This window comes from Idiotropiscis lumnitzeri, chromosome 2, assembly GCF_059441095.1.
Source record: "Idiotropiscis lumnitzeri isolate Australia: NSW breed Sydney's pygmy pipehorse chromosome 2, RoL_Ilum_1.0, whole genome shotgun sequence".
Taxonomy (NCBI): Eukaryota; Metazoa; Chordata; class Actinopteri; order Syngnathiformes; family Syngnathidae; genus Idiotropiscis; species Idiotropiscis lumnitzeri.
In genome coordinates this window covers 7312234-7334096 of record NC_142392.1, presented here as the reverse complement: position 1 = coordinate 7334096, position 21863 = coordinate 7312234, and the positions used below count along the sequence as shown (strand labels likewise).

Genomic DNA, 21863 nt, shown 5'->3' with positions numbered 1-21863 from the left:
GATTTTTTTTTCTTTTTTTCCCTCGAGGCTTTTTTTCATTTGCAAGGCAGACTCGCCAACTCCGGAACGGGGGCGGGGACTCCCTTCAAAAAATACAACCAGATGGCTTAGTCATCGAGCCGTGTGTGTGTGTGTGTGTGCGTGCGTGCGTTAACCCTGGGGCGTTGTCAACCAGACCAGACACACGTGAATATTTTTTTTTTTCTTACTACCTCAAAAGCAGACTAGTGAACAGGAACAGGGGGTTCTCAACTTTTTGTTCGGCCTTTACGGAGTAGACATTTTTCCAAGGAGCCCGCCATAATCCTCACACCAATTAAACCTAACTACGACATGCACCCCTAAATGTCGCGGGAATCAAAGCGGCCCGTTTTCGAGAACAAAGTCGTAAAGTGACTATAATGCAATGGGATTTGTTTTGTTTTAGGGGGTTTTTTTTCCCAAGAAACATTCTCATTATGTTCTACTTTATATTCTCAAAAAGATGCCCTTATTTTCTGAAATGTTAAGTAAAATAAAAAGTAGTTCTGCATTCTCCACTAAAAATTCTCTTTTTTTTTTTTGATTTATCAAGATTTTTGGAAAATAAAAAAAAACATGACAAATTTAAAAAAAATCTGCCTCAAATCAATTCCCTTATTACTACTTTATTACTACTACTTTATTACGGTTAGTTACTATTCTATTACTATTGTGTTTATAAATTAACATGACATGGTCAATTATGCTATTAGGCTAAAGATACAAAAGTAAATTGAGTTCAGAGCTTTTCTCCGGAACAAATTCAACTTGTAAATCAAGGCACCACTGTGCAAGTATAATTTCGATGTTGTGTCATTTTGAGTGGATTACAGAAAATCCTCCATCAATCATAACTGCCTCTGTCAAAAAAAATATCAATGTGGTTGGTATTTTTGTCACGTCTTTCTACGAAGAGTCTCATGGGAATCTGCAAAGGTTGAATAAAGGCAACAGGACTCTTTTTGTGTGTCAAATTTGTTGCGTTTTTTTTTTTGTTTTTGCCTCGCTTTTTGAAAACATTCAAAATGGCTTCGGGCAACTACGCTACTAGGCTAACAATGTGCATGTTAGGACATCTTCTGAGGGTTACTGTAAGAGCATGTATATGAAAACGAGTCACTCGCAGATTGAGTGTGCACATCTGCAGCTCATTTTAGGGGGCGGGGGGGGCTGACAGGGCATAGCAGTGGACCATCACGGTATTCGGCTCACTGTTTATCTCCTGATTCCCAAACAAAAGCCTCCCGGTTCCTGCCTGTGCAGGGCTTCGAATCAACACAAACGACCTGCTCTTTGCTTTCTGCCAAGATAGGACCCCTACATACACCCCTACACGACCCCCTCCGTTCCAGGTTTATGGCGCACTGAGGAAGACCTCCTTGTTGTGTTTCCTAACTGTTGCATATAAAATCAGCAGGCGGCACGGAGAGTGACCACATTTTACAGAAGTTTGTTTTCGCTTTGCCCTCAGGGCCTGCTGGATGACACCTACTGTATGGACATGTGGGGGCAGGGATTTGCTTTTGCAGAGCGCCGCCAAGTGGTAGAAGGGTAAAATAGACCTTGATTCTGGCAAGAGTGCTAAAACTAAGGGAATGTGTTACATTTATTTGATTTTTTTTTTTTTTTAATTTTGTTTTCATCAGGGAAACTGTGATAACAAAAATACGGGATTTTTTTGGGGGGGGGATTAATACTACTAGAATAATGTGTCAATCGAATAAAACATTTTATTTATTTTTTTTTTACAAAAGGCACAAGTCTCAACGTTACTACAAGAAACAAGTCGGAATACAAACACATCCTTAGTACCTTGAAAGGTTCTACATAAATCTATTGTTATTATTATTATTATTATTATGAGAAAAGTCTTCATATTGCAAGTATATTTATGTTATGAGAAGTTGTGGTAATATGTGATTTTTAATATTTTTAAAATAAATTCACAAGATTATAAGTGTAAAGAATGGTTCTACCATTAAAAAGAGTTTTTACTTGAAAAAAAATAAAAATGTCCTAATATAACAAGAATAAAGTAGTATTGTGATATTTTTACAGAAAATTGTTTATAAAGGACAAGACAAAAGTTGCAGTCATGCGTTAATAGTCATTTTTACATGGGAATGAAATTAGGGAAGAAATAATATGATGGGCACAACATATTAATATTTCAAGAATAAAGACGTACGTTTACAAGAATAACAAAAAAAATGGTAATAATCTAGGAATAAATTAATATTTTTATTCTTTTCACGTCAAACTGTTCATACACTTTTCAGTATCATTACTTTGAAAACACCTTTGTCATCATCCTTGCTGCCCGTGCACTTTTAAAAAGTACAGACTAGTGGAAATTAAAGAAAAGCTCACTTTATTTTTTTTTTTGTCAAGTGATAATTACACACTGTAATGTTTCCCTTAGGTTTAAAAAAATGCCCACTAAAACTAAAATGGTGGTTTTCGGGAACATGTGTGCACCAAATCCCTTCTAATGTGCCAGTGAGTTCCATTGCATGCAACCTAAAGGTACAACACCAGGGTGTGTGCGTGTAGTTACGTAAATATTACATAACTGCTACTTACTTCACGCTTACTTCTCAAAGCACAGCAGACTCCTGCAACAAAAACAGTACAGTAGCTCACGTTGAAAGTCAAAATCAAGATGCAGGAATTAGAACAAAACATGTTAATCGTGCCAACTATTCTTTATCTTTTTAACAAGACGAGTATTCAAATTCTGTTTTAAATTGCTGTACGTGAATGGGTACACCCCAGCAGGGAACCTGGTGCATAATGTTCCAGGTTTTTGTGTTTACAAGAATGACTTGGCAGGACAATGCACCATGACCTCCCGCAGTGCAGCCTAATATGCTGAACACGTACCCGATAAGTATGACTAAATGTGTTTAGAGTACGTACAACTTCCCTTAATGTCTTCCATCAGTCAATCCAGACAAAGCAAAGCTATACCGTACATGTTTCAAGTCAACTTGATTTATGGAGCACTTTAACAACAATTGCAGCAGTATGAAGTGCAGGACATAAAATATAAATTCATTAAAAATAAAAAATCATAATGTTGTTCCACCCCAGACCTACAGGTGGCAGTAACATACATTACAACACAGCACACATTTTTTTTTTACGTTAAAAGTCAATTAATTGAGGATTCAAATATAATTTCAGTAAATTGACATTGTTCTGATCTCCTATTTTTGTAATCTGGAAGGAAGCCAAGGTGCCCGGAAAAAAATCCAGAAAAGGCCTGAACCAAAATTCTAACCCAGAACTTCTCAATTGTGACGCATTCCTCAATCAAAAGAGAATGTAACCCCCCCATTGAAAAGAAAAATGCCTGTCCCCAGTCCAATTTTGGAGTGAGGAACATTTTTCACCTCGGACCGCTGGAATTCCACACATGCCTTGCCTCTTATCCGCCTGGGATTTAGAGCACAGATTTTTTGTGTTTAACGAGTCTTAAGGGCTCTGAGGGGGTACATCTAGAGATTGATTTGCACCCGCGCACGGTCCTAAGGAAATATCAGCAAAAGTCACTGGGCGTCTTTGAGGGTCATGCTCCAAAAGGTCACAGCATTACACTTGGACTTGACTGTGGGGGTGTTCTGTGGGTTAAATTCTGATTTCTTTCATCCTCCAAACACACCAGGTCAGATCTACGTCGAATAGCTCAATTTTCATTTCATCTGACCACAGAACTTCGGAAAATGGCCTCCTATAAGTCAATTAGATGTTCACTGGCCGTCTTAAGGGACCTTGTGAGGACTGTAAGATTTCACTTCACGATGGTTTTGTAGGTGACTGTAGTTCTGATGAACAAATTTCTGTTGTTTGATCAAACGTCCTTACCTTAATCAGGCTCATCCAGACTGCACGAGGCAAGACCTTGCATGGACTTCTAGACTGAAGGCAATTGATGGTTATTTTGTTTAACAACTTTCTGCTGCATATACTTGTGAGTCTGCTCCCTTACCTTTATCCACACGTGACCAAGCCAATGCGTCACTCGAAGCAAGAATTTCTGTGGTGCTCCCCATCTGTCAGTGATTAAACATACACTTAAAAAATTATTGAATAGTTTTGTTGTGGGGTTTTTTTTTTGTGCCACTTTATTTTAGAGGATAACATGTCACTTAATTGTAAGAAAGCACAACAATCAACACCAGATATCAATTTAAAATAATCATCCAGTTTGCACACAATAAGTGCACTTTAGTTACATTAATCACTGCACTGGGGGGGGGGGATGTAAATGAACTTTCACTTGTATTCAACTTTGCAAAACTACAAAAAAAAAGGTAGTGCAGAGACCCTTCCAAGTAACAAAGAAGCAGTTAACTGCAGTTTTCTAATGGATGAATGGTAAAACTAATCTCTATTTAACCTATAACTACTACTAATCCAACAAATAGTAAGAGCAACTCATGTTTTAGACGATTTTAACTAACACATCTAGCTATGGTTAAAGACCTGACACCCAAAGTTGTGAAAAGGAATTAGCTTTTAACTATCAACAGGAGGGGGGCGAAACATTAGCATGTCAAATGTAAATGTTATTAACTAACGATAAAAGCGTACTTTAGGCCAATATATTTTAACCACTTGACCATACTGAGTTGCGTTACTCTCTAAAAATGTTTGAAGACCTCCTATGTGGCATAGGTAATTAAAAAAATACAAATTAAAAACCGCTGAATTAGTGATTAGCATACAATGTTGTAGCTAGCCGTACAGGCTAATTGCTCGGAAGCAAGTTAGCAGTTGCTCGGTCACTGGGCAAAATGACTGACAACTTTATCTTTAATTTACCTTCCTTTTCCCGTGTGTGTTGCTTTTTTTCTTCCCTGTGCTCCGGACGGTTTGTCTTACGGACCTGCCACTGAAATATACTAATTAGCCAAGAGCGAGCAGCTGAGGTTAACATAGTGGACCCCCGTATTCGCGGGGGATTGGGATCGGGTCAGTCGGCGAATAGCATAAATACGCTTATATGTGAAGCTCATTGAAATAAGTAGTGGAAAAAAATCAGGTAAAGAAAAATAAATAATAAAATAAACAAATAAATGTTGATAAATATTAAATGTGCGTTTTCCACACCATAAAATTATATATAAAAACTATATAAATTTATTTATTTATCTATTTATTAAAAAAAATTCAAAGGGAGGGAAAAAATGCATACTTGCGGGCAGGGAGTAGTAATTCAGACATAAGGTGAGATTTTCAACACATGACAAGTTTAGGTCAATTGACAATGGGTTAATGCACACTAGCTAATGTGAGTGAGCGGTAAACTTCAGCAAGACATAAGTGCATCAAAATGATTTGATTGTGTTGTTGAGGTATTTTGACTGAGATTTGGTACCACAAGCAAAAATCAACTAAGGGCCCTTGAACCCAGCATCTTAAGGCAGTTCTTATTGGAAACCCAAGAGATACACCTAAATCCTCAAGTCGCTTGGCAAACGAACGGCAATACAAGATTAAACTGAGAAGAAACAGGAGGCGCTAAACACAGCACCATTACCTAAATACCAGCAAATATCAGGTGCCCTGAATTTGTCTTCCAGTTCAACACTTTGATAAATGATGGCCTAAATGGGCCGGTTATGAAACACTCCGAAGGAGGTCACGTCAACAAGGACCGTGAACAAGATGCGGCTGCGGAGAATTTATAAACATCTTCCTGCGCGCCTTGCTAAAATTAGCTCACGCATTTGAAGCATAAATAGACCTGTGGCTGTTACCTAGACATTTACAGAAAGTATACAGTGCTGTCGCTGACAAATAGAAGCATCTGGCTAACAGCTGTTTCTCTTATTTGACGAGACCTTCAGAATTTACATGCCACAACAATGCCGTGCAGAAAACGTTTTGCCATCCAGTACTAGATTGAACAGGGCACATTTTTAATGAAGCATCATTATATAATTTGTGGAATAACAATAAACATGCAATTGAAATGATAAAGCCCTCCCCTGAATAAATAAACATCACATGTACTAGCATGTTGCTAAATATAGTTTTAAAAAATGCATTCTTGCTTTAAATACATTAATCAAGTAAACAGAAAATTTAAAAAAAATACACACCTCAATCATAAAAAAATTATATTAAGACAGTTTCACAAGAATGTGTCTTTTGAATTAGTGTAGTGTCTTTAGTGTTTTGTTGTTCTGGAGTTTCCAGTCTTTAATTTTTGCTTTGTTATGAAGATCATCCGAATCCTCTGCAGGCTTCAAATCACTGATAGCACAGGTAACTGATAATAAGCTTTGGGATCTGGAGTTGAGCAACAACCTTCAGAGCCCTGGTGCCCAACTTCTGTCTCACAGCCAACCTGCTGAGTTGCTGCAGGCTCATTGGAATGACTGCAGGAAAGAACAGCGACATAAACATGGTAAAAATACTTTGTTAGCTCAACAAAAAAACAATCAACTGTTTGAAATCACATTCATTTTTGTACACCGTTGCTTGTGGATACTGCGTCAAAAACTATCCTTGTGCGCCATCACGTGGCCACTCTACGCCACTACATGATTTCTGATGCATTTCGGTCATACCCTCGTAAGAGCGCAGGAAGGCTTCGGCCGGAGAGCCCGGCGAGGCGTAGTCGACGGGTTTTTTATTGTGTTTATCCTGGGCGTAAATGTTGGCACCGAACTCCACGAGGGTCTCGATCATTTCCACTTGCGCGCTCTTTGCGGCGTGGTGCAGCGCCGTCTGGTGCAACCGGGCAGCGTTCACTTTGGCACCTGCATGCAGTGAGATTTTTAGAAAAATCAGTAAAAGTCATTTATAATCCCTCAAAGTAGATTAATTCAATCTACCCTATGTTGTATTATTATAATCTCGTTGCACACTTGAGTACAATGACAATAAAGGGATTTCTAATTTCTAATAATAAGAATGAAATAATAATAATAATTATTATTATTATTATTACTATTATCATTATTATTATTATTTTAGTTAAATAAATTTGGGATAATTTTCTGTGTTTCAAGTGAAAATTTTAAATTATTACCTTGGAGGTATTTTATTTTCAAATTACATGTGCCATCTAGTGGACATAAAAGGAAATACAGTATAGCGCCCATTGTCAGGATATATTTTTTTATTTTCATAGGTAAAGTAAAAAAAAAAGTTTTATAAATTTATATTTTTAGCCAATTAATTGAAAGAAAATCAACAGATTAATTGCTTAGGAAAATAATCAGTAGTTTCAGCCCTAATTCTAATATTTCCTTTATGACAGGGTGTGAAAAGTGTCCCGTGTGAAGCTCACCAGCATTGAGGAGCTCTTTCACACATTGTGTGTGTTGGTTAGCACAGGCGACATGCAGCGGGGTCCCGTAGTAAAGGTCGTACGCCTCCAGACAGGCACCCTCAGCAATTAACAACTTCACACAGTCTGAGTTTCCTGCAAAGAAAATGTTATTCAATATTGTAAGAGTCGCTTATTATAGTGGAGCCCAAAATTCTCAGACGGCAGTACAGCGGAAGCACTTGCCTCCCATGCAGGCCTCGTGGAGGGGCGAGGCAGTGCGAGAGGTGAGGGCAGGGTTGGCTTTGGCACCTCGTTCCAGCAAGAGCCTCACACACTCCAAACTGCCCGCAGAGCAGGCTTCACACAGTGGTGTGCTGCCATCCACGTTCCTCGCATCCACCTAACATCCATCAGAGGACGTAAGAACGAACATGGCTGCTCTTTTACCTGCTCCACTGAAACTTGCAGTCACCTGCGCTCCGGCGTCCAGAAGCAGCCGGACGCACTGGGCCTGCCCGCGGACGCAGGCCTCATGCAGGGGTGTGATGGAGTCCACCGCCACAATGTTGACAGATGCGCCACATTCAATGAGGTGCTGCAGAAGGGAAGCCTGACCAAGTGCTGCCGCCTTGTGCACCTCAGTTCTCTCAGACCAGCAGCCTGTAGGAAACAGATCCAAATATGAAAGATAAAAATTTGATTGAGCTTTTTTATTTTACTTAAAAAAAACATGACTACTTTCTCACCGATACTATAAGCTTTTCTTGAAAGTATTCCCCCCTTTAATTAACATTAAACAACTTTGCGGTTGAAACGTACTCTTTCGTGTATAATGACTGCAATTGGATCTATGAAAATTAAAAAAAAAAAAAAAATCAAGGGTTTCCTTTAAAGAGCATTTTCGAGCGGCAATTATGTAACCTTTATTATTTATAGTATGTTATTAAATTCACGGTTACTAACATCACGTCATCAAATGAGAAATTCCTGCAACGTAAATCTACACTGACCTATGCAGAAACGTTAGCTTCTCCTTGACACATTTTACCGATATTCCACAAAGCAGGAACAAAACTACAGTGTTCTCTTTTATACCCACTGATGTCTCCGAAGTAATACGGTTGCATGTTTTCCAAGTCCATTATCTGCAAATGCCTGCGGTGAAACACGCCGAAGACATACGCTGTTTGTAAACAAGACGATTCTTCTTCGGTGGTTTTATGGCAAACCAGCAGTTTGAGTGCGTTACTGCAACCTGGCGGTTGGAGTAAACAATGCACCTTCACGCGAGTAAACACACGTGGGGGAAACACGTGTAGGCTGTGGTGGGAAGTGACAAAGTAGATTTTTTTTTTCGCTAAAGTACTTAATTATATTTTCAGGTAATACTTTAATTCCGTATTGTTTTACATTTTCCCCAGGATTATTTTGATGCAATGTATTCAAATCCCGATAGGTGGCAGTGGTGCACATTGAGCGTCTGACTCTGACCTCCCGTATAAAGAAAGAATAAGACGAAAACGTCAACAACAGAAAGGCGCGCGGTGTTGATTCTCTTGTTATCGCGGCGATGGTTCGCGTGTGTTGTGTCCTGGGATGCTCCAACAAGTCACACGACGGCCGCGGCAGGAAACTCGACAACGGGTTGAGATTTTTCTCCTTCCCGACTTGGAAGAAAACCTACGGGCCGCAGATCGGGGAGCCCTCCAAAAGGCGTCGTTCAAATGGGTCGCCGCTGTCAGACGCAAAAACATCACATTTGACAAGATAGCTACCTTCATGTTCGTTTGCTGACGACATTTCCATAAAGGTAATGTAATATCTAATCTACTATTATGGACATTTTAGTAATCCTCTTTAAATAACTATGAGGGAATTGGAGATGAAGGAAATGACCAACGAGGTACTGTCCTGGGGGACAAAAGGCTTGATCGGTATTTATCGCAGGCCAGGGGGCTTGCTGAGGTCAGTGACCTTTCAGGATGTGAAGAGCACTCGAGGTGATAATAGCAGACTGGATGACACCAGAAGGCCACTTCAAAGAGCAACCATATCTGGATGACAATGCATATGTAACAAGGTAAAATTAGATATTCATGTCCTGTGTGGTCATTCCCTAGAAGAAGGGAAGGCAGGGAGAGAGGACACACCTTTCCCTTTTTGGGGAGACTTCTTTGCACATCAGCATGTGACGAGAATAAAATCTCTTTCTAACCAAATTGGCTGTGTCAGAGAAGTTTTTTCCATCACCACAGAAAATAGTGGAAGCTAATTAACATTCGAATATACGAACAAACGGTACTGTCTACAAATGTTTCTCTCTCTCTCGCTCTCTCTTAATTCATTTTAATTTGTAATTACATTTTAATTAATGGCACACTGGTTTATTTAATTAATAAATGACACTTAACGGTGCATTTATTTATCTAATTCCTTATTTAAGGAGTGAATGAAACAATTCACTTATGAATGACAATTATATTTAAACATTTCAATTTCGGCACTTTCAGTCCTCCATAAAGAAGATGTTCATGTTGCGCGTGGCTTTGGTTTGAATCGGTCAATGGTCGGGACAATTCCCAAGAGAAAGGAGCGCATAATGAAACATGTGAAGAGTGCTGTGCTGTTGACTGCTCACATTTTTTAAATCAAATCCGCACAGATTGAAGCATTCGGATCGATATTCCGAACCGAACAAGCGCCTCACCATGCCGAAGACGCAGCGTACCGCCTACGTTGCGGCCTTCAAGCTGAAGGCGATCGACCTGGCAATCGAAAAGGGCAATCGATCGGCTGCGCATGAGCTTGGAATTAACGAATCCATGATCCGACGTTGGAGGAAGCAGCATGGAGAACTTTCCCGCTGCAAGAAGACGACTAAGGCCTTCAGAGGCAAGAAGTGCAGTTTAGTGCCGTTTCCGTTCTTTTTATTTGCCACAGTACTTTTGGAAGTTTTTCTTTTTCCCCGATTAAGATTTTTGTCAAATTTATTGGGTGTGGTTTAAATACCGAAGCGCTCAATGAACAAAATTTTATTTCAACTCATTTAATCCCAGAAATTTTCATTAGAGGAAACCCCTTAATTCCAGCGTTTTTCTTGATTGTAACTGATTTTGCGAGGCCAAAAGAATATTGTGTTCTCGTGCTATAAAAACACAGAGTAATGGTGCAAAAAAAAAAAAAAGGCTAAGACGTATAAATACGTCTTTGGGAGGCGGGGACTGAGTTTTTGAAAACGTATATGTATGTCTCATGGATTGAATGAAAAGGTCTTGAAAGCGGTTGGAAAAGACGCCAAGTATAGCGATAAAATCACTAAGATGGCAACAATCTGTTTTAAACGAGCTCCTCTATTCATAGCCGTGTTTGCTAGCCATGCGCCACAAAAACCACCTAAAAAAATGTTTAAAAAAATTGTCCCGACAAATAAACAAATTCACGGATAAAATCTATTAAATCGCCCAGCCTAACCATCGACGTATTTCGAAGACGTCAAGCTTGCATTGACGGGACACAGCCAATCCATGTTTACGTTTAAATCTTAAATTAAATTTCAAAAAGGCCTAAAACATCTGGTTCCATGTTTTTTTTTTTTTTTTAATGTATGTAATCATGTCACTTGAGAGGAGAAAAAAAACATCTTGAGTCAAGTGTTTTTTTTTTTAACATCCTCAACTCACTAAGTACAGTTCAGCTGAATTTAAATTCTGTTATATTTAAGATTTATTTATTTTTTTAATATATCTTCAGGTACAATTTTAATTTTCATTTCATTTTTGTTTGACCGCAGGGAAGCCAGCATACGAAATGATGGAGAACGACCCAGACCGGGCGCCGTCCTTGCATATGGGCCATGCAGAGAACCAACGCAGCGACGCCCCGCGTTCAGCCGAAAGAAGCAAGGCGGCTCGACGAAGAGAGCACATCCAGGAGCGGGCGGAGTCAACTGTGGAAGAACCGACGCGATGCGAGGAAGCGGTAACGTGGAATGTCAAACAGGAGGAGAAACCCTGTGAAATACTCAATTGGGAGAACACGGAAAGCGGAGATTGCTGTGCGATCGGTACAAATGAAGTCAAGCAAGAAGAGAAGCTGGTGGTCAAGCAGGAAGACGGGCAGACAGAATGCAACTTTTGCATCCAAAGAGCTGCGGAAGTCACTCGCCTGGTTGAGGAGAACGAACGGCTCAGGCGTGAGCTCGACGCGTTCAAGATGCCCGACGGCTTTTTCGGGGACGACGACAACAAAGTGGAATATTACACCGGTATGCCAAATGTGGGCTCTTTCATGGCCTTTTTCGTTTTTTTGTTACCGCTCATGCCAGCCCAGAAGAGCAAACTCAGCCATTTTCAAATCCTCCTGCTGACTTTCATGCGCCTCCGGCTGGATTTGCCCACCCGGCACCTCGCCCACATTTTCAGCATCTCCGCAAGCGCAGTGGAAACGACGTTTCAGGACACCGTTTCGTTTCTGTACACAAATCTCAAGGCTTCCATTACGTGGCCCGATAGAAATACGATGCAAAAGACGATGCCTCGCCACTTTGTCGAGGCCTTCGGTCGCAAAGCCGTTGCCATCGTCGACTGTTTTAAAGTGTTTGCCCGAAAACCGTCGCATCTCAAAGAACACCAAAGCACTCATGCAGTTCAGTATTTGATTGCCGTCACACCAAGCGGATTTGTTGGTTTCCTATCAAAAGGATGCGATGGATTAATGGCCGCCAAAAACATGTTGGAGAAAAGCGGCTTTCTAAGTATGATGTCGCCGGGCGACATCATCTTGGAGAAAGGTTTTGACGCGGACGAAAGCGGCGTCTTGTTTTACGCCGAGGTCGACGGGCCGACTTTCGTCCGAGCCGACTGTCGTCTCGTTGAGAAGAACGCGAGAGGGATAACGCACCTGAGAGCGGACGTTGAAACGGTCCTGGGAAATATGCACCGCAAGTATAAAATCTTAAAAGCGGCTCTGCCCGTGGACATCGTGCAAGTGTGTGACGGTGAAGAAGTCACGTTTTTGGATAAGATGGTCACAGTCTGTTACGCGCTGGAGAACCGTTGCCTAACTGCAGTTTAACAGCGACATTTTACAGCGTTTTGATCACTCAATAAAAATGGGAAACAGATGTGCTTCATATTTTGTTATAATTTAGATGATTGTCATGATTTATTAATTATTTTCTCATGCATATCGTAAAACGGTCAACATTTGTGCATCGCCAGTTCGCCATTTGGATTTAAAACGGGTTGAGGGGCTTCGTTTGAACAAAAGTAGTCCTTTGCTGCCATCTTGTGGCCGCTATAAGCAATCACGGTACATGATAAAGCTTTTTAGGGGGATGTCAATTATTTGTGCTGAAAACTCACAAAACGTGGCGGTTAACTGAACATTAACGGAGTAAATCAAACATCCATGTGGAGCTCGAGTGATATGGGGTGATCACAAAACTGGAGGTAACTTCGAATGCGACGTGCTACGTTCAGCAGATTTATGGCCTCGGAGGCCGAGGTACCAAGAGCCCTCCTCGTGGTGATTCTACAAAGATGCTGAAGGCTCAGAGGGTTTCCTGTAGCCAAACACACAGATGCGATTCATTTATGAATTGTCACTTTCACAGACAAGCCGAGTGAAATGGTGCCGACGCACTTTCGTAAAACCTGAGACGGGCATGGCACAGCGACGCGGGTGGCGAGTAGTCGCCGGGTTTTCGTCCCCATTTGTCGACGGAGTACACGTTGGCTCCGAACTCCACCAGCAGCTCCAACACGTCCGGCGTGTCGAGCCGAGCAGCATGGTGCAAGGCCGTCTCGTGAACCGTGCGCGAATTCACGTTGGCGCCTGCAGGACGTTCACGACATTCGCAAGGGAAATACTTAATGAAAACATGCAGTACGACCCAAATAATTAGAACGTAATGAATTAAACCGCTTGTGCATTGTTGAATTCAATGAATGTACCTTTTTAAATCTTGGACGTGGCATTTGGAAAGGGTGTCTAAACTTTTTTTTTTTATATGCACTTTACAATACTGTCTGACCTGCAAGCAAAAGCTCCCTGACACATTCCACACGTGCTTTTGCACAGGCGACGTGCAGCGGTGGGCCAAAGTGGACATCATACGCCTCCAGCTGGGCACCACTGGCTATCAGGATCTTTACAATCTCAGGATTTCCTGAGGAGCAAAGGTAGCGTTATATTAGATTTTCATCACCAGGAAGCCAGTGTGCTGCGTGATTGCCTTGGATGCAGGCTTCATGGAGGGGGGATGACGTCAAAGCGTTGAGTGACGGGTTGACTTGGGCACCGTATTGCAAGAGCAACTTGATGCAGTCCAAGCAGCCGGAAGAGCAGGCGTTGCAGAGGGGAGTGCTGCCAAGCATAGTCCTCACATTCACCTGAAAGGGAGGAAAAAAAAGAAAGCCATCCATTTTCTAAAATGCTCATCTTCATCAGGCAATTTAGAGTCTCATCAAACTGTACAAAGTAACAAAAACAGACTATTAGGTTGTTATTTACCTGCGTGTAATTTAATTTGCATACTTTGCTAAGCCAAATTCAAATAGTGTCCAATATTAGCAGAACATCTTTGGCACATCGTCTCAGAACAAAACACCGTGCTCATTTTTTGTTGTTGTTGTTGTAAGTAACTACTTTTTGGAGACTAAAATGCATAAGTACAACACCTCCGTCAATCGTGCGAATTTGAATACCAATTCAAAGAAGTGACTCACTGCCATAAAGAACTCAAATAAATCCGAGGCAGACATTCACATCGATTGCATGAGCACAACCTGGGCACCAGCTTCCAGCAGCAGCCGGGCACAGTGCGGGTGAGCTTGAAGGCAGGCTTCGTGCAGCGGCGTGATGTAGTCCGTGGTCACTATGTTGACTGAAGCTCCACTCTCTATCAAATGTATTAGCTGTAAAGCTCTGCCGTGAGATGCGGCTTCGTGGAGGGCCGTCCGGTCCGCCCACAAACCTTATTCAAAAGGGAAATACCACAAAAATTGAGATAAGGAGACGATAACTATTTGTGAAGTACAAGAAACTAGCTTGAAATGCTAGTCAATATGTTTACGATTTAGCATTGCTGGGCAAATTAAAGGCGAGGGCACACACTACCGGAACGTTACACGTCCTTATAAACAGTTGCAGATTTAATGAAGTCAAACTAAAGTGGAAAATATTAACCTAAATCGTGCAAAGCTGAAATTCGCGCCGGTGTCACTGCCATGTTGTTTACCATCAGTCAAGCACTAGTCGGCGTAATTGGAGGAGTGGCGCGTTGAATCATGGGATTTGGGTGCATGTGAAATTCATTTTAAATCTTGACTAAAATTGACGTTTGTTTGTGTTGTCCGGGCCCGTGGATTTAAAAAACACATTAAATTGAGTGTATAAAATAATTTTCATTATTGGAATATTAATTTAACCAAGTAGTGTACTAGTCGACATAACTTTTTTAATTTATAGTGAACGTAATTTAAATCGAGCGGCGCGACATGGTGACGTCATCGTATGGGGGTGAGCGGTAAAAATAAAACGCGAACTATTTGAGGTTCGATGTACGTCTGAATTGACAAACTTTATTCATGTGCCCCACTGGTGTGGTGAAAGCATCATTCCTGCAATTCTAGATCAAATTATGAGCCATTAAAGTATTAGCTGATTTTCATGCTTAACCAACGCTGAGAAATAACGAATCCAAGTCATTTATTGATAAACTTTTTTTTTTTTTTTACTTTTTACCTCGCAGTACAGAAATCAGTGGAGCCCAAGTTGCTCATTTTTGTTGTTTCAAAGAGAAGATGACATCACGGAGCTCTCAATTCAAAACTGTCACAGCACACATTTGGTCCTTCTTAAGCGGTTCTTGCTTCAGTTTGCACAAAACAGGAACATCTTACAAGCTCTTGAGAACAGGTCCAGGTAGTTTTCTGGTTTATGGTAGTGTGTGCCTGCAGTGGGTAATACACGAAAACAAACCTTAAAGCCAAATGTTGTCATGTCTATTTGTTTTCACAACCAAACCAACATGATGTGACTAAATACCTGAAACTATTTCAAATACAATCTAAGACAAGTCAACCCCCCTGCCTACAAACAAAATATGATATACTGGATCTTAGTTTGGCATCTTTGGACTCTTTTGACATAAAACCGCAGGATATCATTGAATTTTAGTAACCACTGTTCAGTGCATCAGCCATCTGAGTGATTATTTTGGAGAAAAAAAATTACAAGCATAGCTCCCTCCTTGAACTTAATCCAACAATACTATTTTCGGAATTCTAGATCAACTTCCCACATATTCCTGCAATGTGAACATTTTATTCCTTTTTTTTTTGGAGTAATTATTCTTTCTACATAACGTGAGATTTCAGTTATGGACATCGTTCGTCTTTGATAATGAGGAGTGTGTTGCCGCGGCGGCGGGCTCTACTCGGCAGCGTCGCCGTAGATGTCCTTCTTCCTGCGCTCCATCTCGGCAAAGTCAAAGTCCGAGCCCGTCATCCTCCGGTAGATGTTCTTGATGTCGTCGCAGGTGGTCTCGAAGTGGGTGGTGGCGTCGTATGAACGGGAGATGAAGATCTACGTGGGGAGAAAAGAGGATTTGGCAAAAAAATATATTATATGCCAGGTGTATTTTCCACATTTTTAATGAGCAGTGTATCAGGGAAGATTCCTTTGCCATCCATGTTGAAATGACTCATCTCATAAAACTTGTGTTTATGGTGTCTAAAGAGATGTGTATTTCGTATGATAATTTAGCGACATCAAACAAATGTATCAAAAGTTTACCTGGCTTTCTTGGCCCAGGTCAGTCGGAGCATACTGGTCACTGACGCTGACAAACTTCTGCTCGATGGGCTCCAGGAGGTCCAGCGCGGGCTTGATCTCTAACTCGGGTTTGTCCGTTTCCACCGTGGTGCTGGCGATGGCGATGTATTTGCCCGCCGCTGCCACGTTGTGAGCAAAGGAGATCATACAAACGTAGATGTCTGGAAGCAGAGAGAGCCAAAAAAAAAAAAAAAAAATAAAAGTTTCAAGGCACCTGCTTGCCTTTGATTATCGATTGATGGCGTGTTCAACTGCGGAAGTACACACCGTGCTTCCTGTTGACCTGGTTCTGAGGGATGATGATCTGGCAAGAGTTGACGTTGCTCGTGTTGAAGATGGGATGACTCAGGATGCAAATGGCCCTGATCACCCGGCCCACTTTTTGAGTATGACTCATTAAGTAGCTGGGGTCACAAATCAGCTGCTTGCACCTGGCGATCTACAGGCAAACACAGAAATGGAAATTCAGGGCAGGATTTGGGAATGTAGTTTTATTTATTTTTTTTTTAAATAAAAATGATGCACTATTAGCCTTTAATTAAAAGCGAAGAGTAGTGAAACTAATTCATGCAAAATGAAAACACTGGTAAGAAACTTATGTTGGAAATGGTCACTCGCAACGCAACATCACAAGATCGACGTGTGTTAACGACTTAAATACACACAAACACACACACACACACAAAAAAAAAAAAAGAAAAACCTGAAGAATGAAGCATGCTTACCTCCCCCTCCGACTTGACTCCAACCACCTTTCCGTTCTCCATCACTATCTCCTCGATGGGCTTGTTCAACATATACGTCCCACCGTGGATGGCGCTCAGCCTGGAATAGTAAACAAGTCACAGCCAAAAATCAACAAATGAGACAAATAATGAACATCTTCTGAATGGAACTTTGTTTTATCATAGCAAGTGTTTTTTTTTTTTATCGTTTCATAATTATTGGTGGCGCTCACACCTGGCAAAGCCTTGTGGCAGCTCTCCCAAGCCATACAAGGGGTAGAGGTATGGACTCTTGCCGTATCTAGCGAGGGACTCGCTGTAGAGCTTTATCCTGTTTATGGTTTCAAGGCAGGGCCCATTCAGGTAACTGAACAGGGGAGACAAGAGTGGCAGTGAGGAAAGTAGTCTTTCAAAAATGATATTCTGCTACTAAAGAATATAGCAAGTTTTATGTTTTCAAAAAGGTGTAACATGAATGCAAGTAGACGTTAATGAGTCGCAAAAATGTGTCGGCGTGTACAACTGCAAAGACTACTGACTCGTCTGTCCGGTAGAGAGCGAGGGAGTGGCCAGTGAAGTCGATGACATCATCACCCAAGTTGAACTTCTGAAAAATAGCCTTCATGGTCGTCTTGTGGGGGTCGATGCCTTCCATGGTTTTGGGGTCGTTTTCGTCAAAGTTGGCGATGTAGACCAGGAATTTCTTGAAGCGTCGTTTCTCGAATAACCCCATCAGACCTTGACAGATTGACATAGCTGAGGCATGAACAGCGAAAAGTGCTGACGACGCCGTCGGCGCTCCGCGGCGACATACTGGAAGACAGAGCCTCCGACTCTGTGGAGGGGACTTTGTAGATTTTGCCAGACTTGTACACATAGCTCCCCTCCACCACTTTGAAATCCAGGTAGCGGGTCACCTGGGTGAGCAGCAGCATCCGGACCAGTTGACCTGAGAAAAGTAGGCATCACTCAGGCTATATTCATATCGGGTCAGATTGATACCTTAGCATGAAAAGCAACCTTATGTATGTTTGCATGCTTGAAGTCCAGTGAACTACATTGAAGTGAAGGAAGGGGCTTCTTTTGAACAAAAGTAGTGCTTTGCCATTTTGTGGCATATCCACACAATTGTGAAACTTTTAAGTTATTCGTGCCAGGGCTCAGTGCCCGGCCAACACTGTATTTGACAATCCAATGTCCAAACAAACATGCAGTGGAGGAAGGCATACCATTAGCCATCAGGAATTTAGGAACCAGGTCCACGTTCCAATCGCGACCTTTTCCCATGGACTCGGGAGGTTTGCCGGAAAGGTTGAAGCGTGCATAGAGCTGGCAGGACACAGAACCAAAAGCAGTTCAATACATTATTCTTGAGGTCTCAAACAAAGTCTTACATAAAAAAATAAAAACATACATCCTCCAAAGGCGTGATGGAGGCACTCTCAGCGCCGTAATAAGAGTTGCGGTCCATGTGCAGCACCTTCTTCCCCTTCACCGACATGATTCCAGATAAGATGCATTCCTGTTAGAGGGGAAAAACAAGAAAAAGACATGATTTACGGGGCCCCTCAGTTTACAGCAGAGTACTGCTCCTATGGTGCTGACGTAACCCGAAATTGCTTTGAGAGCATCTTAAACATGCAAATGAGAAACTCTAAGTCCAACATTTACTGAGCATGTTGAGGTTCTTTTAACATTTGAATGTTTTCAGACTCAAGTATTCTGATTATCCCATTAATTAATCAGATAAAAAAAATATTTTTGAATTATTAAAAACAAAAATGAGGCGCACGTGTTATTTTTCTCCACTAAAGGTTGCCGCCAGCATACCACGTTGTACTATTACATGACTGGGTGCGCATGACTTTAAAAGACGGGGCCGTGGTGAGTGACGTGGGCGTCGGCAAATGAGAGTGGAGAGTTGGTCTGCGCATGGAAAGGAAGACCTTGCTCTGCATTGGGGCTGGCTTGGTGAGCAGCAGCTACATTGCATGACAGGCTAATTTCAGTCAGATTTGGAAAAACAAGATGACAAGTGTTCGAGAATTCTCGGTCCGTGGGGTAGTTTGACAGACACCAGGAAACAGCTTGGAATTGTTTAAAAAAAAAAAAAAAAGCATACTTTTTCCTTGATAACTAAACAAAAAAAGTATTTCTTCTTCGTGCCATTTTGATACCATGACTGGCTTCAGTGGAAACATTTGACACCACAGGATAGGTTCAATTTCACCCATTAGACCAATAAACCGACAGCAAACTGTCCGCGAGGCAGCTGCTCTCCAATAAAAACCACATGACGGCACCGTGAAACTCACGCTCAATGACCTATGTCCCTTTGAATTTACTTTAGTTGTCACTTGCTTGGCATCACAATTAATTCAGCCACACCTGAAGCATTGTCGTGAGGGAGGAAGAGCGGCGTGCTTTCACTTCCTTTCCATAACGCTTCGGACATGCTTAGGAAAGCTAAAATCGCTGAGAGTACTTCCTGACTCGAAGTAGCAAGCAGCAGATTTTTTTGAGAGCCATTTCAAATGATAGCTTGTGGTGTGCTGTTTTTACCGCCCCCCCCTCCAGATTATTCAATGCGTTATCTAATGCAAGTTTCAATAAGATCTTTTGTTGACCACAATCTACACTGCAAACCATGAAAATGGAACCACAATTGTGGCATGTTCAGATCTCAGCCGGCAAACATCCGCGTTGCAATTGGTTCTTATAGGGCTCATCTTCAGACAGAATTTGCCAGAAACTGCAGCTTTCCAACTGAAAGCCGCCCCGCTCAAGACCTCTCCGGTCCCACGGTCATCACGGGATTAGCCCTGTCATGTGTCAGCCATTAACAGCGAAACCAAGCGATTTCATTTGTAGATTATAGCCTACTGTTATTGTAGTTATTTCAACCCTTTGCATAGAAACTGACTCGAGTTTCTGAATGGCAACAATGTGCAGTGCATTATTGCACACATTTACCTGATCATTAATGATTCACGGCGGGCAATTAAACGTGAAATGTCACTCATCTGCTCCATTATGAGTGTAGCACTTGGGTGGCGACTACACGGTTAAATAAAAATACTTTTTGGAATTATATTCTAGTCTATTGGTTGTCATTAATCATTTTGAATGAACTGACACTTGAAACACAAGTGAACACCCAAAATATAATAATCGTTGGGATATGGTGGGCATTCAAATATAAAATAGCAAATCTGCCGCATTTTTGTCATCAGTCTATTTAATTGGCATTTATCAATTTGCATGATTTGTCAGTTCAAAAAAATTAACAACCAAGTAAAATAATAATTAGGAAATAGAGATCAAACTTGAAATTTAACTTAACTGCTGTCAGTCAATTGATACAAACTGACACTTGAAACACAAATTATAATACCTGAACCTAAAAATAATTGGATTGCCTAAATAATTATGTAATTGGGTATTTCACATTACCTCATCTAAGTATACTAATGGAATAGTGATGACGTGTTTACATAAAATATGACAATTTTGTAGCGATATTTAAACTAAAAGTGACACTGGAAAAAATAGGTCATCGCACAAATTTTAAGACTCCTTTAAGACCACAAGCACTAAAGCAGGCAGTATTTTTCTTTCGGTCATGTCAGCCAACAGCGGGGTTATACAATTTGGTTTTACCAACGACTGAGAACTGACGTGAGCCACAATGTATTATTTAAAAAAAATAAATAAATATGAAGAAACCTGCATATTCTGTAGGAAGACCATTTCAGAAATATACAGCACTACAACGAACTTTGCCCGATACTTGCAGATGCACCACAAAAAGTGAACTGTTTTGTTGTTTATCTGCACACCGCGTGTTTAATGAAGCAAAAGGTTCCATGCCATCGAAGAAGTGTTAAGCATTATGAAATTTATCTAACTTTGTGGTTGTGAAAATAGTATTTTTCAGTCTTAAGATTTACTATTGATCTTTCAATTTTGTGACTCGGACTTGAACTCAAAAGATGTGGACTTGACTAGAGCCCAGTTGTTTACAATAGTGACTGTAGTTAAACAGTACTTTAATTCCATTTTAATGGCTGTCATTCATTAATTTTGATTAAATGACCCTCGAAAGATAAGACAAAACACTAATTATAGGTCAATTCTAGTCTAAGAGAATGTGAGCAATTTAACATGAAATGTCACGTTTTATATAGCGGTTAAATGTTCAGATTAAAAACAGCAACATTTAAAGTTAAACACTATGACATTAGCTAACATTTATCAGCCTGAATTATATCTCACCAGAAAAACTACTTGACTCCTAAAAACATTTCGTCATCCGAGGCCTCTTAAACTTGAAATTTCACTTACCTGCTTCCTCTTAAGAACTGCTCAGTAGCCACGTTTTTAAAACAGCCGCCGCCTTTTGTGGTTGTATTCCATTTTATTGGCTGTCATTTATGAATGAACAAACTGTCACTTAAAACAAGTTATATGAACAAGAGAATTTCAAATGGACATTTAGTCGTCGTCGTCGTTACCTTAAATTAGATTGGCTAATGTTAGCACGCCAATAATCTACGATTAATCTTCTCCCGACTAAGTGCTAGGCGTTAGACTGCCAACTAACCGGTTTCTTGTTCCACTTTCAAGTCTTACAACAACGGCCTAATTTAAAACACTTTTAATAGGTTCACGTTCGAGGACATTGATGACGATTGAGTTAGGCAGTTACTAATTTTAAGCTAGTTACTTAGCGCTAGCCGAAGCTAATTAGGCCCAGTTAGCCTTAAGCTAACCGCTGGGTTAACAGGTTGGAAAGCGCTCGCTTCCGAAGCGAAGCGCGCGAACTTGTTGAAGAATTTCCTCACCGTCAGTCCGGTGCCGAGGACAATAACGTCGTAGTCGTCGTTCATTTCGAATAAGCCTTTGAGTTCTGGTAGCAGAGCTCCTTGGTAGGGAAAAAAAGAAAATGGAGATCTGGCTGGGTTGAGTAGGAAGGGGAAGGAGGAGGGGGG

The 21863-nt window shown here is 41.0% G+C and overlaps 4 protein-coding genes and 1 long non-coding RNA gene across 8 annotated transcripts; 1 reads left to right on the top strand and 4 right to left on the bottom strand.

Annotated features, from left to right (window-relative positions):
• Nucleotides 1-2604: 2604 nt before the first annotated feature.
• On the bottom strand, nt 2605-4983 carry LOC148341542 (uncharacterized). Its single transcript, XR_015839716.1, has 4 exons — nt 4849-4983; nt 4013-4076; nt 3889-3942; nt 2605-2636 (listed from the first exon to the last, which is right to left on the bottom strand). It is a non-coding gene; the product is annotated as an uncharacterized LOC148341542 (long non-coding RNA).
• Nucleotides 4984-5927: 944 nt separating this feature from the next.
• LOC148341541 (ankyrin repeat and SOCS box protein 13-like) lies at nt 5928-8524 on the bottom strand. Its single transcript, XM_088282579.1, has 6 exons — nt 8409-8524; nt 7782-7969; nt 7553-7709; nt 7328-7462; nt 6603-6794; nt 5928-6410 (listed from the first exon to the last, which is right to left on the bottom strand). The coding sequence occupies exons 1-6, from the start codon at nt 8449-8451 to the stop codon at nt 6283-6285; spliced, it is 843 nt and encodes a 280-aa protein (XP_088138705.1). The 5' UTR covers nt 8452-8524; the 3' UTR covers nt 5928-6282.
• A 297-nt stretch (nt 8525-8821) lies between these two features.
• Nucleotides 8822-12413, top strand: LOC148341540 (uncharacterized). Of its 4 annotated transcripts, none has more exons than XM_088282519.1 (3): nt 8822-9119; nt 9972-10201; nt 11100-12413. In XM_088282519.1, exons 2-3 carry the CDS (start codon nt 10018-10020, stop codon nt 12380-12382), a joined length of 1467 nt encoding a protein of 488 aa, XP_088138645.1. In that variant the 5' UTR covers nt 8822-9119; nt 9972-10017; the 3' UTR covers nt 12383-12413. The 4 variants fall into 4 exon arrangements, with proteins under 4 accessions (XP_088138645.1, XP_088138627.1, XP_088138654.1 ...); XM_088282501.1 differs by having other exon boundaries at nt 9972-10213; XM_088282528.1 differs by lacking the exon at nt 9972-10201.
• A 29-nt stretch (nt 12414-12442) lies between these two features.
• LOC148341539 (ankyrin repeat and SOCS box protein 13-like) lies at nt 12443-14586 on the bottom strand. The gene is made up of 6 exons (XM_088282566.1): nt 14498-14586; nt 14098-14285; nt 13545-13701; nt 13344-13478; nt 12953-13144; nt 12443-12872 (listed from the first exon to the last, which is right to left on the bottom strand). The coding sequence occupies exons 1-6, from the start codon at nt 14550-14552 to the stop codon at nt 12709-12711; spliced, it is 891 nt and encodes a 296-aa protein (XP_088138692.1). The 5' UTR covers nt 14553-14586; the 3' UTR covers nt 12443-12708.
• Nucleotides 14587-15015: 429 nt separating this feature from the next.
• gdi2 (GDP dissociation inhibitor 2) lies at nt 15016-21862 on the bottom strand. Its single transcript, XM_088282541.1, has 10 exons — nt 21717-21862; nt 18287-18394; nt 18102-18201; nt 17687-17821; nt 17412-17610; nt 17108-17239; nt 16873-16972; nt 16415-16586; nt 16109-16308; nt 15016-15898 (listed from the first exon to the last, which is right to left on the bottom strand). The coding sequence occupies exons 1-10, from the start codon at nt 21759-21761 to the stop codon at nt 15746-15748; spliced, it is 1344 nt and encodes a 447-aa protein (XP_088138667.1). The 5' UTR covers nt 21762-21862; the 3' UTR covers nt 15016-15745.
• Between the last annotated feature and the right edge of the window lies 1 nt (nt 21863).

Bases quoted from the DNA above. Each gene is read 5' to 3' on its own strand.
- gdi2 (XM_088282541.1), bottom strand. From the start codon at position 21,761: ATGAACGACGACTACGACGTTATTGTCCTCGGCACCGGACTGACG. The intron at 17,611-17,686 runs GTATGTCGCCGC...CAATCTGTCAAG, and splicing joins GTCGGAGGCTCTGTCTTCCA to GTCTGATGGGGTTATTCGAG. The intron at 16,309-16,414 runs GTGTGTACTTCC...CTCTGCTTCCAG, and splicing joins CCAGGTCAACAGGAAGCACG to ACATCTACGTTTGTATGATC.
- LOC148341541 (XM_088282579.1), bottom strand. From the start codon at position 8,451: ATGGACTTGGAAAACATGCAACCGTATTACTTCGGAGACATCA. The intron at 7,710-7,781 runs GTGACTGCAAGT...GATGGATGTTAG, and splicing joins TTCTGGACGCCGGAGCGCAG to GTGGATGCGAGGAACGTGGA. The intron at 7,463-7,552 runs GCAAGTGCTTCC...TTTTCTTTGCAG, and splicing joins CCACGAGGCCTGCATGGGAG to GAAACTCAGACTGTGTGAAG.
- LOC148341539 (XM_088282566.1), bottom strand. From the start codon at position 14,552: ATGGTAAACAACATGGCAGTGACACCGGCGCGAATTTCAGCTTTGCAC. The intron at 13,702-14,097 runs GTTGTGCTCATG...CCTCCCTTTCAG, and splicing joins TGCTGGAAGCTGGTGCCCAG to GTGAATGTGAGGACTATGCT. The intron at 13,145-13,343 runs GTCAGACAGTAT...AACGTCCTGCAG, and splicing joins CAGGGAGCTTTTGCTTGCAG to GCGCCAACGTGAATTCGCGC.
- LOC148341540 (XM_088282501.1), top strand. From the start codon at position 10,018: ATGCCGAAGACGCAGCGTACCGCCTACGTTGCGGCCTTCAAGCTGAAG. The intron at 10,214-11,099 runs GTTTAGTGCCGT...GTTTGACCGCAG, and splicing joins CTTCAGAGGCAAGAAGTGCA to GGAAGCCAGCATACGAAATG.